This window comes from Sus scrofa, chromosome 7 (assembly GCF_054392235.1).
Source record: "Sus scrofa isolate SSC_HxYL_T2T_F1_AM1 chromosome 7, Sscrofa_HxYL_maternal_Yorkshire_Landrace_v2.0, whole genome shotgun sequence".
Taxonomy (NCBI): Eukaryota; Metazoa; Chordata; class Mammalia; order Artiodactyla; family Suidae; genus Sus; species Sus scrofa.
The window spans coordinates 84,104,209-84,119,337 of NC_139389.1; the positions used below are offsets into that span (position 1 = coordinate 84,104,209).

General features: G+C 56.9%; 1 protein-coding gene and 1 long non-coding RNA gene across 13 annotated transcripts in view; one reads left to right on the forward strand and one right to left on the reverse strand.

Moving 5' to 3' along the window:
- ZFHX2 (zinc finger homeobox 2) overlaps nt 1–7,695 on the forward strand; it is a 31,022-nt gene extending 23,327 nt beyond the window's left edge. For 10 of the 12 annotated variants that reach the window (XM_021099232.2, XM_021099227.2, XM_084969185.1 and 7 more), the window contains 4 exons: nt 1,050–1,250; nt 1,649–1,775; nt 1,945–5,409; nt 5,642–6,994. In XM_021099232.2, coding sequence (XP_020954891.1) covers nt 1,050–1,250; nt 1,649–1,775; nt 1,945–5,409; nt 5,642–6,621 — 4,773 coding nt within the window. In that variant the 3' untranslated portion in view covers nt 6,622–6,994. Of the gene's footprint in view, nt 1–435; nt 590–1,049; nt 1,251–1,648; nt 1,776–1,944; nt 5,410–5,641 lie in introns of those variants that run through there. The other 2 variants (XM_084969191.1, XM_084969192.1) reach the window with 2 other exon arrangements.
- Nucleotides 1–14,817, reverse strand: part of LOC146401700 (uncharacterized) — a 34,786-nt gene extending 19,969 nt beyond the window's left edge. Inside the window, exons 1-2 of the long non-coding RNA XR_014810811.1 lie at nt 14,299–14,817; nt 13,908–14,063 (exon numbers count right to left, since the gene is read on the reverse strand). This is a non-coding gene — a long non-coding RNA (uncharacterized LOC146401700). The remainder of the gene's footprint in view (nt 1–13,907; nt 14,064–14,298) is intronic.
- Nucleotides 14,818–15,129: the final 312 nt, after the last annotated feature.

Sequence of the window (15,129 nt, forward strand, 5' to 3'; positions counted from 1 at the left end):
TGCGCCACTACAGGAACTCTCCCAGCTTTTGGTTCTGAGGTGCTGTCCTGTGCCTCACAGCTCTCCAGGCTGGACTGTGATATGGGTATTGTTGCAGCGGGTAAGCAGTATTGCTGCAGTACTGCAAACTGCTGCAGCAGTGGCTGCTGTCCTCCTAACCCCTGTTCCCTCCAACAAGACCTATTCCAGCTGTCTGCTCCCAGGGCTAGGTGCATTCAGATGAGCATCTGGACACCTTTCCTTTACGGCCAGCCCCTCCCTGACCTGCGGGCCTGGACCAAAGGCACAGGCTGCAGGAGAGGAAGTAAGCCCGGGAGACAGAAATGCAGGTTAGAGGTCAGGCAGGTGACTGAGGCGGAAGCAGAGGGCCCTTCCTGCCCCTTCCCAGGCTCCCCAGCCCCACCCTTCAGAGGTGTGGGCAGTGTGGGCGGGAATGCGCCAACAGAGCCAGGCCAGAATTTTCCTGGGCCACTGGGGGCGCTGTGGTGTTTGTTTACATTAAAAAGGGAAGGGGGGAAAAAGGAAGGCAAAAAAAAGTGGGAGCTGCTGAGACTCTTGAGGGAAAATGGGCCTGCTTCTGGGCAGACAGGTAGGGAGCACCCCCACTTCTTGAGATGCTTAGTTCAGGGACCTCGGAAAGGCAGAGTGGGCAGGGGTTCGGGAGCCTCTAAGTCCAGAAAGTGCCAGAGAGAAGGGAAGCCATTTCACAGAAGAGATAGAAGCAGGGTGGGGGCAGGTAAGAAGAGAAAACTAAATCTGGGGGTGGTAGGCACTCAGCCGGCCTGTGAGGCTGCAGAACCGAGTAGGGAAGCCAAGACAGGGAAAGAGATGCTGGGATGGAGGGTGAAGGCAGGACAAGAAGGCAGGCAAGGGGACAGTCCTGCCTAGGCCTTTGTGCTCGGCTAAGGGAAGCAAGGGCGGAGCCTGCTTTTAGGACTGGGGCTCCTCCTCCACCGGGAGTGGGGAGACCATGCCATGTCTAGGAACCACAGGGTTGAGTGATGGTGGTTCCCACCCCCCCTGACACCCCTCTACCTGTGTGCCCCCAGGTCTTCTGCTGCCCATACTGCAGCTTCCTGAGCCCAGAGTCTGAGCAGGTGAGGGCTCACGCGCTCTCCCAGCACGCAGTGCAGCCCAAGTACCGGTGTCCGCTGTGCCAGGAGCAGCTGGTGGGCCGGCCCGCCCTGCACTTCCACCTCAGTCACCTCCACAATGTGGTGCCCGAGTGCGTTGAGAGGCTGCTGCTCGTGGTGAGTGCAGGCTGGGGCCTGAGCAGGAGGGGAGGCAGGGGCACCTGTGTGTGTGCTCAGGGAGGCTGTGGGGAGGGAGCACCTCTGCACCCAGCTGAAGGTGGAGCTCAGGGTTGGAGGGAACCTCAGAGCCAAACTTGTCCAGTTGCTTCTGGCCAGTGAGGAAGCGCCACTGGGTCCCAAGAAGGGCCGTTCCACAGCTGGCGTGGCTGCACCCTGGAGAGGTGGCAGCCCAGGCCCTCTCCTCGTGGGGACAGCAGGAGTTGGGGTGGGTGCGTGAGGTTTGTCCAGAGTGGAGACCAGAGCTGGGCTGGACACACACACAGGTACAGAATAGGGGGGGTCGGGGGAGGAGGGCGGTACTGGGAAGTCACAGGGATCTCTTCTGTCTGCCATAGGCCACAACTGTAGAAATGACCTTGACGACCAAAGTGCTGCCTGGGCCCGCTCTAAGCCCTCTGGGGGATGGCCCAGAGCCCCCTGCTCCAGGGCCAGAGCCTGAGCCCAGCAGAGACCAAGCAGCAGGTAAGGAAGGGGATGGCAGACCTCCCAAGTGCCAGGAAAGGGGACCTGGGCTCCTGGGCCAAGAAGGTCTAAAGAGGCAAGGATGAGTCGCCTTAGATATTGCTGGGGGGAGGGTGGTCTGACTCGGACGAGGTTCCCTTCTCATTGCACCCCCTTCTATCTCTCCTAGAAGGCCTGCACCTGACCCTGGAAGCCAGTCCCGATCCTCTTCCTGAGCCTCTGCCACCTTCAGCTGAGGCTCCAGACAAGCCCATGGGAAGCCCTGACCAGGCCCCTTCTCCAGCCCCATCTCCTGTCCCGAGGCCCGAGGCCCAAGCTGATGAAGTGGCTCATTCAGCCACGGCTGAGGAGGAAGAGGGGGCTGGCGGGGAGCCCCGCCCAGCAGAGCCAGCTCCGGCTGACTCTCGCCACCCTCTGACCTATCGGAAGACCACCAACTTTGCCCTGGACAAGTTTCTTGACCCTGCCCGCCCCTATAAGTGCACTGTGTGCAAGGAGTCCTTCACGCAAAAGAACATCCTCCTGGTCCATTATAACTCCGTCTCCCACTTGCACAAGATGAAGAAGGCTGCCATTGACCCCTCCGCCCCTGCCCGGGGAGAAGCCGGCGCTGCGCCTGCCACCGCCGCCGCCACCACCGACAAGCCCTTTAAGTGCACGGTTTGCCGAGTCTCGTACAACCAGAGCTCCACCCTGGAGATCCACATGCGCTCCGTCCTGCACCAGACTCGCTCCAGGGGAGCCAAGACGGACGCCAAGGCCGAGGCGCCAGAGCGTGGCCCAGAAGAGCCCAAGGAAGGCGAGACTGAAGGGGAGGTGGGCACCGAGAAGAAAGGCCCCGACTCTGGTGGCTTCGTGTCAGGGTTGCCCTTCCTGTCTCCTCCCCCACCTCCCTTGGACCTGCACCGCTTCCCAGCCCCCCTCTTCACCCCACCTGTCCTGCCCCCCTTCCCTCTGGTGCCCGAATCACTGCTAAAGCTCCAGCAGCAGCAGCTGCTCCTGCCCTTCTACCTCCATGACCTCAAGGTCGGGCCCAAGCTGACCCTGGCTGGGCCTGCCCCCCTGCTGTCCCTGCCAGCTGCTGCCCCTCCTCCCCCGCCCCCACCCCCTAAGGCTGAGCTGGTGGAGCGCGAGTGGGAGCGGCCCCCCCAGACTCAAGAGGGTAATGAGGCAGGGCCCACCTCACCCCCCCACCCAACACCCAATGAGGCAGCCCGCACTGCAGCCAAGGCCCTTCTGGAAAACTTTGGCTTTGAGCTGGTGATCCAGTACAACGAAGGGAAGCAGGCTGTGCCCCCTCCCCCTACCCCGCCCCCACCAGAGGCCCCGGGGGGTGGGGACAAGCTGGCCTGTGGGGCCTGTGGGAAACTCTTCTCCAACATGCTCATCCTCAAGACCCACGAGGAGCACGTGCACCGCCGCTTCCTGCCCTTCGAAGCTCTGAGCCGTTATGCTGCTCAGTTTCGAAAGAGCTATGACAGCCTCTACCCGCCCCCTGCAGAGTCCCCCAAACCTCCTGATGGGTCTCTGGACTCACCTGCTCCCCAGCTGGGCCCACCCTTCCTGGTCCCAGAGCCTGAGGCAGGGGGGGGCCGTCCCCCTGAAGAGCGAAGCCGGGCAGGAGGGCACTGGCCCCCAGAGGAGGAAGAAAGCTCCAGAGGGAATCTTCCTCCCCTAGTGCATGCAGGCCGCCGCTTCTCCAGAACCAAGTTCACTGAGTTCCAGACTCAAGCCCTGCAGTCTTTCTTTGAGACCAGTGCCTACCCCAAGGACGGAGAAGTGGAGCGGCTCGCAAGTCTCTTGGGCCTGGCTAGCCGTGTGGTGGTGGTGTGGTTCCAGAACGCCCGCCAGAAAGCTCGCAAAAATGCCAGTGAGGGTGGGCCTGTGCCCAGCGGAGGTGGTGCTGGGAGTGCCTCTGGCTGCAGGCGCTGCCATGCCACCTTCTCCTGCGTTTTTGACTTGGTGCGGCACCTCAAGAAATGCTATGACGACCAGCCTCCTGAAGAGGAGGAAGAAGAGACAGAGAGGGGGGAAGAGGAGGAAGACGTAGAGGAGGAAGACGCAGAGGAGGAACGGGGCCCAGAAGCCCCAGCAGGGCCTGAGGGCCCATCACCAGAACCTCCAGACCGGGAAGAGCTGAGCCAAGCAGAGGCCATAAAGCCAGGAGGCAAAGAGCCTGAAGGGAGGGCGCCCCCCTCGCCTTCCCCAGTCCATGCCTGTGACCAGTGTGCCATGTCTTTCCCCAGCCAGGACCTCCTGACCAGTCACCGCCGACTCCATTTCCTGCCACCTGTGCAGCCCGGCGCTGCTCCCCACCTCTTAGACTTGCCCTTGCTGGTGTTTGGGGAGCGAAACCCACTGGTGGCAGGCACTCCGCCGGTGCCAGGGCCAGCCCTCAAACGGAAGCATGAGGATGGCAGCCTGTCGCCCACGGGCAGCGAAGCAGGGGGGGGCGGGGAGGGCGAGCCCCCCAGGGACAAACGCCTGCGCACCACCATCCTGCCTGAGCAGCTGGAGATCCTGTACCGCTGGTATATGCAGGACTCCAACCCCACTCGCAAGATGCTTGACTGCATCTCTGAGGAGGTGGGGCTCAAGAAGCGGGTGGTGCAGGTCTGGTTCCAGAACACCAGGGCCCGGGAGAGGAAGGGCCAGTTTCGAAGCACCCCCGGGGGAGTGCCCAATCCAGCAGTCAAGACCCCCATCACACCCAGCCCTGCACCCTTCCCCAAGTTCAACCTCTTGCTGGGCAAGGTTGAGGATGGGGCTGGGAGGGAGGCCCCAAAGAGGGAAGCACCTGCTTTTCCCTGCTCCACAGTCACCCCTGCTGCCGGGCCCTTGCCTTTCTTGCCACCTGGGAAAGAGGCCACTACCCCAATACCAGAACCACCTCTACCTCTCCCTCCTCCCCCTCCACCCAGTGAGGACGAGGGCCCGGAGGAACCATCTAAAGCTTCTCCAGAGAGTGAAGCTTGCAGTCCGGCAGCAGGGGATCTAAGTGATTCGTCGGCTTCCAGCCTGGCGGAACCAGAGTCCCCTGGAGCTGGAGGGACCAGTGGGGGCCCAGGAGGTGGGGCCGGGGTCCCAGATGGAATGGGGCAGCGGCGCTACAGGACCCAGATGAGTAGCCTGCAGCTGAAGATCATGAAAGCCTGCTATGAAGCCTACCGCACCCCCACCATGCAGGAGTGCGAGGTGCTGGGGGAAGAGATTGGACTGCCCAAGAGAGTCATCCAGGTCTGGTTCCAGAATGCTCGCGCCAAGGAAAAAAAGGCCAAGCTGCAGGGGGCAGCAGTTGGCGGGGCTGGGGGCAGCAGTGAGGGTCCCTTGGGAACCCAGCGCACCGACTGCCCCTACTGTGATATCAAGTATGATTTCTATGTCTCCTGCCGAGGCCACCTCTTTTCTCGACAGCACCTGGCCAAGCTCAAGGAGGCGGTCCGGGCCCAGCTGAAGAGTGAAAGCAAGTGCTATGACCTGGCCCCGGCCCCGGCTCCCGAGGCCCCACCTGCCACCACACCTGCCTCTGTGCCCCTCGGGGCTGCCCCAGCTCTGCCTCGCCTGGCTCCGGTCCTCTTGTCTGGCCCAACTCTGGCCCAGCCCCCACTGGGCAGCTTAGCTCCTTTCAGTTCAGGTGAGTGGGAGGTTGGGAGGAGCTGGACCGCAGAGGATATCCCCCTTCTCCTGCCCTTCTTTTCCTTCTTGACTTCCGTCTCCAAGCTCCTCCCTGGTCTCCCTTGGGGAGGGAAGGGAGCATGGCGGCGAGGTGGTGGGAACGTGTGTGTGTGCAGCTGGAGGTGGCCTCCAGCAGGAAGGATGACCTCGCCAGGAGGCGACTAATCCTCCGTCACTCTTCATCTTCCTAGGCCCTGCAGCCCCCTCAGGCCTCCTCGGCCTTGCCACTTCGGTCCTGCCTGCTACCACAGTGGTCCAGACTGCCGGCCCAGGCTGTCCCTTACCTCAGAGACCTATGCCCGACCAAACCAACACCTCCACAGCAGGCACCACCGACCCTGCCCCAGGCCCACCTACCGAACCCTCTGGGGACAAGGTCTCTGGTGAGCGAAAGCCAGCGGCAGCCCCCACCAACTCCTCCACTGATGCCCTCAAGAACCTCAAAGCATTGAAGGCCACTGTCCCAGCCCTGCTGGGGGGCCAGTTCCTGCCCTTCCCGTTGCCCCCGGCAGGGGGGGCCACACCGCCAGCTGTCTTTGGCCCTCAGTTACAGGGGGCCTACTTCCAACAGCTCTACGGCATGAAGAAGGGGCTGTTTCCCATGAACCCCGTGATACCTCAGACCCTCATCGGACTGCTCCCCAACGCCCTCCTCCAGCCACCGCCCCAGGCCCCGGAGCCCACAGCCACGGCGCCTGCGAAGCCGCCGGAACTGCCCGCTCCAGGGGAGGGGGAGGCCGGGGAGGCCGATGAGCTGCTGACGGGCAGCACTGGCATCTCCACCGTGGATGTGACCCACCGCTACCTGTGCCGCCAGTGCAAGATGGCGTTTGACGGGGAGGCCCTGGCCGCTGCTCACCAGAGATCCTTCTGCTTCTTTGGGCGGGGCTCCGGGGGCCCCCTGCCCCCGCCACTGCGGGTGCCCATCTGCACCTACCACTGCCTGGCGTGTGAGGTGCTGCTGAGTGGGCGTGAAGCCCTGGCCTCCCACCTGCGCTCCTCGGCCCACAGGCGCAAGGCGGCCCCGCCCCCAGGGGGTCCTCCCGGCACCGCCACCAACGCCGCCACTGCCGCCACGGCTGCTGTGGCTTTTGCCAAAGAGGAAGCAAGATTACCTCACACGGACTCCAACCCAAAAACTACTACTACCTCTACACTTCTAGCTTTATAAACAGATAAACCAAGATTCAGGGGGAAGAGGGGGCCTCAGGGCTTCTCCTACCCCAAGGGGTGTTTGGTGGGAGCTCGACCCTCACCCCGCCCACCTCACGGGAATCTTTCCGTTCCCACCCTCAGTGGGCTCCAACACCCCGCCTCCAGCAGAGTCCTGCCTCCTCCCCCGCCCCACAGACACACCGGTCCTTTGCAAATCCTTTCCCCGTGATCTTCATGGGCATACATATCCATCCTACCATCTTGATTATCCATTCACGTCCACCCTGCCCACCAGACACAAAAATCTATCCTTGGTTTCATCTTCTGACAACTTCTTTCCTATCGAATTCCAGGCATCCTTCCAACTCCTATAAACATGCAAATACTTGTTATCTCACGCTGTTCCACTGACTGAGAAAACACCAAAAAAGAGAAAAAAAAAAAAAAAAGAAGAAAGGAAAAGGAAACCCAAGACAAAGAAGGGGGAAGGAAAATAAACTTTGCCACCCCACCCCCCTTCTTCCTACCCCCTTGTCTAGAGCACCATACCGCTCACAGACTCTTTACAAATACCCATTTGGCTCCTAAGGTTGGAGCCTGGGATGGGCAGGGAGCCCACGAAACTCTAACCAAACTGGAGATGGGTGGGGAGAAGTGCTCCCAGCTCCCTCCTCACTCCCCTCCCTCCTCACCCTCTCCTCGCCAGACAGGGGGACCCCTGTGGCTTGGACTCTAGGGGAAGCCGCCACCAGGAACCCCTCTGCCAATCCCCACCCTGCACCCTGGGAACTGCAGTAACTTATTTTCAAAGGCTTTAAACACAGAGATCCTCTCAGCAGCCGTGGGCCTGCCCTTGTCCCAGCCCTGCCATGTCGGGGTCCAGCCTCCGGGACCGGCGCTGCCCACCAAACGGCAAATCCAAAGTTCTTTTAAAACTGAAACACACACACAACCAAAAAAAAAAAAAAAAAAAAAAAAACGAAAGCGAGAGAGAGCGAGCATGCACACACGTGCGGGAGAGATGGAGAGACCAGAGGAATGAACTAACAAAAAACAAACTTGGAAAATACAGAGAGAAAAAAAAAAAAAACCTGAAAACTCTCCCATCAAACAAGTGGTTTTTTCCTGTTTGTGTCACTCCCCACCCTGCCCCATTCTAAGGGTTTCTTTGAACCACCTTGTCTCTGGAAGATCAAATGGCTTTAAGTCCTTGCTTGGGTAGAGTGGTCTGCAAGGCTGACAGCAGTGCAGCCATGCCAAGCCTCAAAGGCAGGAGCTGGTAATGGGGAGAACAGCCTGGAGGCTAGGGAGAGACCCATTCTTGCCCCCTGAATTGAGGATTAGGGCAGGTAACAGCCCCTCATTCTCAGCTGTTAGGAAAGTGTCACCAGAAGAAACTTGGTGGTCTCGGGAGGAAAGGGGTGGGATGGCCAGGCAGTTGGGTTTCATTAGCTGCCACCAGCTTTCATTCACTCTCACAAACCTCCCTTCCTGGTGTCCCTTTCATATTTCTGACACTTCTCAAAACTTTCTGCTTTTCCAGGGACCTTCCCCATCTATGTTCTTCCTGTACCACCCTATCCTCTGCTCCAGCTTCCTTCAGCCTGGTTCCCCTTCCTCCAGGAAGCAGGAGCTGCTGGAGGTATCAAGGCCTCCCTGTGAGGCTCATGGGGTCTAGAATTGATGATACCTGAGGGGAAGGGTGGATGAGGAGATGCTTGAAGCACAAGGTGAGTCTTTGATAGAGTCGTATACCGAGGAAACCAGCAGATGAGGAATGATTTAGAAGAGGGTGCCCACCTCTAACCTTATTTCTGTAAGCAAAGTCATAACTGTGGCAACCCCAAAGCCCAGCTAAAGTAGCACTGGGTGAAGCAGGTGTTTTAGCAAAAAGCCGGCAAAAATTTCGCAGTCCTCCAGATAGTTTGCTCTTAAGAACTCCCCTTTGTGGGTAGTCTCCTTCCATGCTTTCCCCCTTCCGGCTGCTTCCACTGCTAGTATCCATGTCATGTGCACACTCATTCAGCCAGCCCTGGGATTTAGATTTCCTGGTCTGTTGCTCTGCTCTATGAACATGGTAATACGGAAGCAGTGGCTTATGTGCAGAAAAGGTAGGAGGGGAGAGAGGGGGAGAAAACCAGCTCAGTCCCTAGTCGCCATATGTTCTATGAATCTTACTTCTGGTCCCATTTATTTCTAAAATTAAAAGCTCCAACTCTAGCAAGTCAGGGGTGGAATGGATTAGTTATTCTGATGATGCCAAAAATGCCAGTTAGAAACGCAGGCAAGAGGAGTGAAATGCCAGCGTGGTCTTGCTCTTGCTGCTCCTTCCCTTCCCCACCTCTCAACATCTCTCTTGCACCCCTCCCTCCCTATGCTTTTCTCTCTGTTGAAATTCTGTGTATAAAACTATTTTCTTAGCAGCATGTGTATGAGGAAAGAAGCTTTTTCACTCTGTGCTTTCTGGGAATGTGATTTGTGTATAAAAGTTGCAAAGAAAACAAAACAAAAATTCAGAAAAAAACAGGAGAAAAGGAGGAAACGTTTTAAAGAAAATCTTGGCAAACACCTGGCGTGGGATGATTAGAGGTGTGGTATCATGCATTTTAGGGATTTACAGCCAGAACTAAATTGGCTTTAGTTTGAACTATGAATGTGTTTACCAGGAGTTAATATTGCCAGAAATTCCTCCTCTTTTTGCCCTTCAACATAACGTCCTTCCCCAGACACCCTGGCCTGGAGAGACACCATGTACATGCACAGTCGTGGACTAGAGCTGACTGAGCTTCTGTCCTTACCAGGAACCCTGTAATCTGGGGGCAGGAGGACCTGGCCGACAATGTGCTTCTGGAGGGACTGCCATTCCATGTCCTCAGCAACCAGAGCACTTCTCCCCAAGCCCCGTCCCTCAGACTGGAAGTCCTCAGCAGTGAGTGAGTGGTCCCTGCAGACAGAAGCTGTCAGCACAGCCCTGCTGGAATGCTAGAGGTGAATGCCAAGTTGCCTAGGTTAAAATGTGGTGCTTCTGTGAAGCAGTAAACCAACTCAAGCGTGTGGCACACTCACACCTATCTTGTAGTGCTCTCCACCCCCCCAGCTCTAAAGTGAGCCTGAATCAAAGGCTCATAAGATTGGTCTTCCACGGCTTGGGGCAAAGGCCTGGGGTTTCTGACATACGTGGGTCCAAAAGCCTCTAAATCTGGTCCACCCTACTTACTGTCAGGGTCAACACCAGGGGGATGAAGGGATGGAAATGATCTCGGGTGTTTTGCCCTAAACCAGACTCTACGGGGGGGATGGCTTAAGGCATCCAATTTTCAACTGGGAACAAAAATCAAAGTCTGTGAAAGAACATGAAAAAATCTGAAAACTGAGTAGCTAAAGAGGGCAGAGTCTTCCCTAGGACTGCACCTGTTCTTCCCCCAATGCTCTAGCCCCTGGACTTATAGAAGCACGCAAAAACCAAGAAAGCCAGTTATTCCAGCGCCAGTGGCACCCACCTACTTAATTCCTTCTATTTGTTCCTTCATCACTTTCAGGGCTTCTAGACCTGATCACTGATTCCCCAAATCTTCACCACCCTGGTCTGTTTTAAGACATATTGCACAGAAGTTCCCACTGCACAGTAGGTTAAAGGATTTGGTGTTGCCACAGCTGCAGTGTAGATCGTAGCTGTGGTTTGGATTCAATCCCTGGCCCAGGAATTTCCATTTGCCATGAGAGCAGCCATCAAAAAACAGAGAGAGAGAGACATCCCCTCATGTAATCACTCATTCCTGTATAGATATTCACATCTGAAATACAGAGCTCTGTGTATTCAATTGCAACAATGAAACAAACAAGCCTACCATCAGAAACAGCAGCAGAACCATGTAGAGGGAGCTACACAGATACACACAAATGCCAGCAAGGATAGGCTCCACCAGCATATAGGCACAAGGGCCCCGGCCCACATCCATCAACTACACTCCTGTAAGTAGAAACATCCGCCAATACCATGGTAATTTTCTTCACACAACAGTAGGTAAGAAAAGCTTATAAACAGAGACTTGTAACCAGTGTCAAGAACCATGACCAAATGTTGAAGGTGAATCCGTGGGAAGGACCTTAACTTCCTCTGGAGTGGGATGCTAGGGAGGGGAAGGAGGTAAAAGAGAAACCAGGAAGATACTCTTGGGGATAAACTAGGCTGGTAACCCTGTGTTACAGGAAGGGCCAGGTATTGGGGAGCAACTAATGCCAAGCTTGTAAGCCCTGAGGATGTCACTCCTAGAGGACTGAGGAAGGAAGAAATTCCCAATTGCAAGAAAGCTCTGGCTACAACCCAAAAGGCTGCAGGCCTAGCCTCAGAGGTCTACGGATTATAGGTGGATACACTGTGAAAAGATCAGATGAAAGAAAAGTGGGAGGGGACATTTGCAGAAGACTTAGACCATGGCTCCTTAAAATTAGGGGAAAGAGGAATTCCCGTCGTGGTGCAGTGGTTAACGAATCCGACTAGGAACCATGAGGTTGCAGGTTCGGTCCCTGCCCTTGCTCAGTGGGTTAACGATCTTGCGTTTGCCGTGAGCTGTGGTGTAGGTCGCAGACGCGGCTTGGATCCCGCGTTGCTGTGGCTCTGGCATAGGCCAGAGGCTACAGCTCCGATTCGACCCCTAGCCTGGGAACCTCCATGTGCTGCGGGAGCGGCCCTAGAAATGACAAAAAAAAAAAAAAGGAAGTTAGGGGAAAGATAGGAAGTGATCCCTAGGGAGAGCCTCCCAGGGAAAGACATCAACTTCCAGAAGAATATAACATTGAGGGAGGACCCACCCCCTCATTCTCCTTCATAGAAAGAATCCCCATAGCCCTTTGGACAAAGGAGAGACAAGAGGTCAATGGCATTATTCCTGGACAGCAGTCTGAGCCTCGTGTATCTTACAGCTCCCAGCCGCAGAGAGGAGGCTGGCTAGAAGCTAACCAGGTAGCAGGTTGATTAGGTGAAACAGGAAGACGGCGAGGGGGAAAGGTGACTGGGATTGACTCATGATTGTAACCCAGCCATACACACTCTTAAACAGTGGCTAAGACTGGACAGGTTGTCGGCAGGAGCCCAGCACCCTCCACGTCTATAGTCCTTTCCTGACATCCCACCCCCGTGAGGTCTGCCCCACTGGCCTGGCCTCTGTTGCGCTCGCTCCTGGAGCCTGCCCAGCGCACAAACCACAGCACCGCCTCCAACTCGCCAAGCATCGATTCTTCTGTGCTAAGTCCTGCCAGGGAGAAGCATAGCTCTAACGAGTCAAATCTGCCTGATTTGACTTCATAATCTCTCCTTTTCCTCCTGCTGCCCCCACCTAAAACCCACACCCACACACCCCACAACTCTTACATGCCATGCATGACAGCATAAGGACATGGACACAGTTGGGGGGGAAGAAGATGCAAAAGGCGTGGGACATCCAGCAAGGTGAACTGTCCTACAGGGTGACTGCCATCTCTTAGAACAGTGTTTCTCAAAGCATCGCAGTCACCTGAGTGCTAGCTTAAAATGCACATTCCTGGACCACATGGCAGACCAACTCAATCAGAAGTTCCTGAAGTGATTCTGTGCTCTCTGGAGTCTGAGAACCACTGATTTAGACCTCTCAGCCTGGTATACATCTGTGGCCTGCCCCCCAACCCTCCAGCACCCAAGCCCAAACCTGCTACACCTGGACCTGCCATACAGGGTGCTAGCATCACCTCAGATTGTCTTCATTACCCTGACATTTGGAAATCTGACTGTGTCTTCTGCTTCTGGTGGCTACTCACAAACGAGAAAAGTTACAAGCATTGCTCACTCACCCCTTTGCCTGAAGGCCACCCTGTTTTCTCCTCTGCTGTGGAAACCACTTTGCTTCTTCTGAAGCTGCCTCCACTTCGAGGGATGCTGAAATCAGAACTCCTCCAGCCCGGGCAATAGCTTCACTCCCCTCTGGGCAAGTCCTACTCCCATCAGAGCCACCCAGCCTTTCCCAGCATCACCCAGAGCCACCAATTCTTCCACCCAAAGACCTTCCTAGTCCCTGACCCACAGCCTCTGGCTACCCAGGAAGCAATGAGAGCCCAACCTGCTAGAAGTTCCTCCACAAGGAGGCCTGAGGTCCAGTCTAGGCAAGACTGCCAACGGCACTGCGTCTAGAGATGTAGGGCCAGTCTGTGTTACCAGCTGCAGGCGTTCTGCTCCTGGGGGCCTACCTTTCTAACAGGGAGGACACATTGCTGATCCGTGGTCTCTCTTCCTGGGGTGGATTTCAAAGAGGGAAATCTGTCCCCTCCATGAGCCATGGAGAAATTCCTAAACCCCAGTTCTCCTTGGATGGTCTTTCTGGAAGGGCAAGTCCAAGGCACCTTTGTCTTCCCAACACCTGCCTGTAGCTCAAGGCCTAGAGCACCTCTCTCTTTCTAGGACTGTTATTGAATATGGGCCTTTTAACAAGGGAGAAAGAACCAGTTTGACTCAACCCATAGCTCAGCCAATCACAAGGCACAGGGCAGAATGAAATACACACAGGCACCAACCACCCCACAGCAAGGCCTGAGGGGCTCCCCTGCTCCTTCCCTTCCAGTCTCTTCCAGCACCATCTTTGTGATGACACAGCCGGTTGGCCTCTCTCCAGCATCTCATTTCACCCTCCTAGGATTTTTTTTTTCTGGCTTTGCTGCCCAGAGAGGGCATTGGCCTGGAGTGTTGGGTGTGACTTTCGAATGTGTCCTTGTCTCCCTGGGCTCCAGCTTCCCTTGGAATTCTGCCCAAATACTCAGTGTCACCATCTAAATCCCTTTCTTGGGAACGGCGGGGATAGGAGGGTGGTGTCTGGTTGGGAGGAAGGTGGGTTGGGGTTGGCATGTAGCCCCATTGTTGAAGGTGTCCTCATGCCACTCCCCAGGAGGGCTCCGCCCGGTGCCCAACACACCTGTGTGCGCCAACCCCCTCTCACCGCCACCAAGTGGCAGTCGTGAGCACGTCTGGCGGCTTTGGGTTTGCCGCAGTGCCAGGATCTGAGACATCGTTCACGTGCCAGTGCAGCGCTGCCAAGCGTGGCGGCATCTAGTTGGTTGGGTGCCAAGCGGTAGGACCCAGGTGGCGATAGCGATGAAAGAGGGCTGGGGGGGGAGGGGGAGGAGGAGAGGGCACCAGGGAGAACACCAGACACCTCACTTGTTAGAGTGGAGAGTCCAAAGGGGATCCACAGAAAGGGGCCCTTCCCATTCCAGATCCCAGCTCCGCAAGCAAGCCCGGCCCTCCCCCGCCACGCCCGCACAGTCACATATACAGACCAGGCAAGAGGATTTGGCCATCTTTAGCAGGAAACTGGCTGGGGGCCAGGCAGGACTGCCAGCCTCTCCATCCTCCTTCCTTGGGGTCTTGGCAATGGTGTGCTTTCTCCTTTGTGTCCTCACGCCTCTCTCCGTCTGTCGCTCTACTCCCCACGCCTAAGAGGGAACGGGAAGGAGGTCCTGGCAGAAAAAAGTCTGTTCTCCCAAACAACTCACATGCACACACACATGTACACGCACACGCACACACCCAACATCTTACCTCCTCCCTTCTCACTCCTGGCACAACAAGCCTCTCAACCAGATTGGCAAGAGCATTGCCACCCTCCCCCACTCCACACAACACCAGAGCCTGTCCCAGGCTCCCTGGGTGGTGCCAGCACCCACCCACCTCATGCCGGGTCCCGTTGCCTCTTCGGTGCTCTGACAAAGGGCTGGTCTGCCAGCCCAAGGAGCTCTCCCTGGAGAGTGGGGCATCACCTCTCCTCTTGGCTCTTAGATGCTCTCTTGGCACTTCCCTGGCTACCCTCTCCACCACTTTACTTTCCCAGACTGGAAGAAGACTACCTCCTAGTCCAACCATTTCGCAGAGCGGAGCTCTAGAGGGACGGCAACATCAGCAACACATCCTTGCCCCTCCTCTCTGCCTCCTGGGGCCCATTCCCACGGCCCCAGCCTGACAGATGTGATGCCAATGGTCCTCGGGTACCGAGACTTCCTCCCAGAGCACCAGGGCTCCTGCCGCTGCCCCCTCCCCATTCGCCTCCTTCCATCTTCACGGGCACAAGGGTGGCAGCTGCAGTGCCAATGCCTGTAAGCAGGCAGCGTGAAGCAACTCAAGCACCCTCTTCTGTCCTCCCAGGCCCCAGACCTCGCTCCTCCTTCCTCCACTCCATCCCTCTGTCCTTCTGGTTGGACACTAGATTGGCAACCGCAGTGCCAACCCCCACCCATGCCCAGGAGGCTCACATACAGCACGCGCTTATGCGTCCATGTACATGCGCGCACATACACACATACACACACACACATACACACACACGGCCCCATGAGTGCCAGGCAGCGGTGGCAGACACACAGCAATGCATAGTGACTGGTATACCCGAGGAGGCAGCCAGATTCGGCACCTGATCCAGCACCCATTTGGGATTGGGTGGGTAGGCGGGCGGGCAGGCGGGCGGAGGGGTGATGGAGGCAGACGATGGCCCTAGGTTGGCAGCCG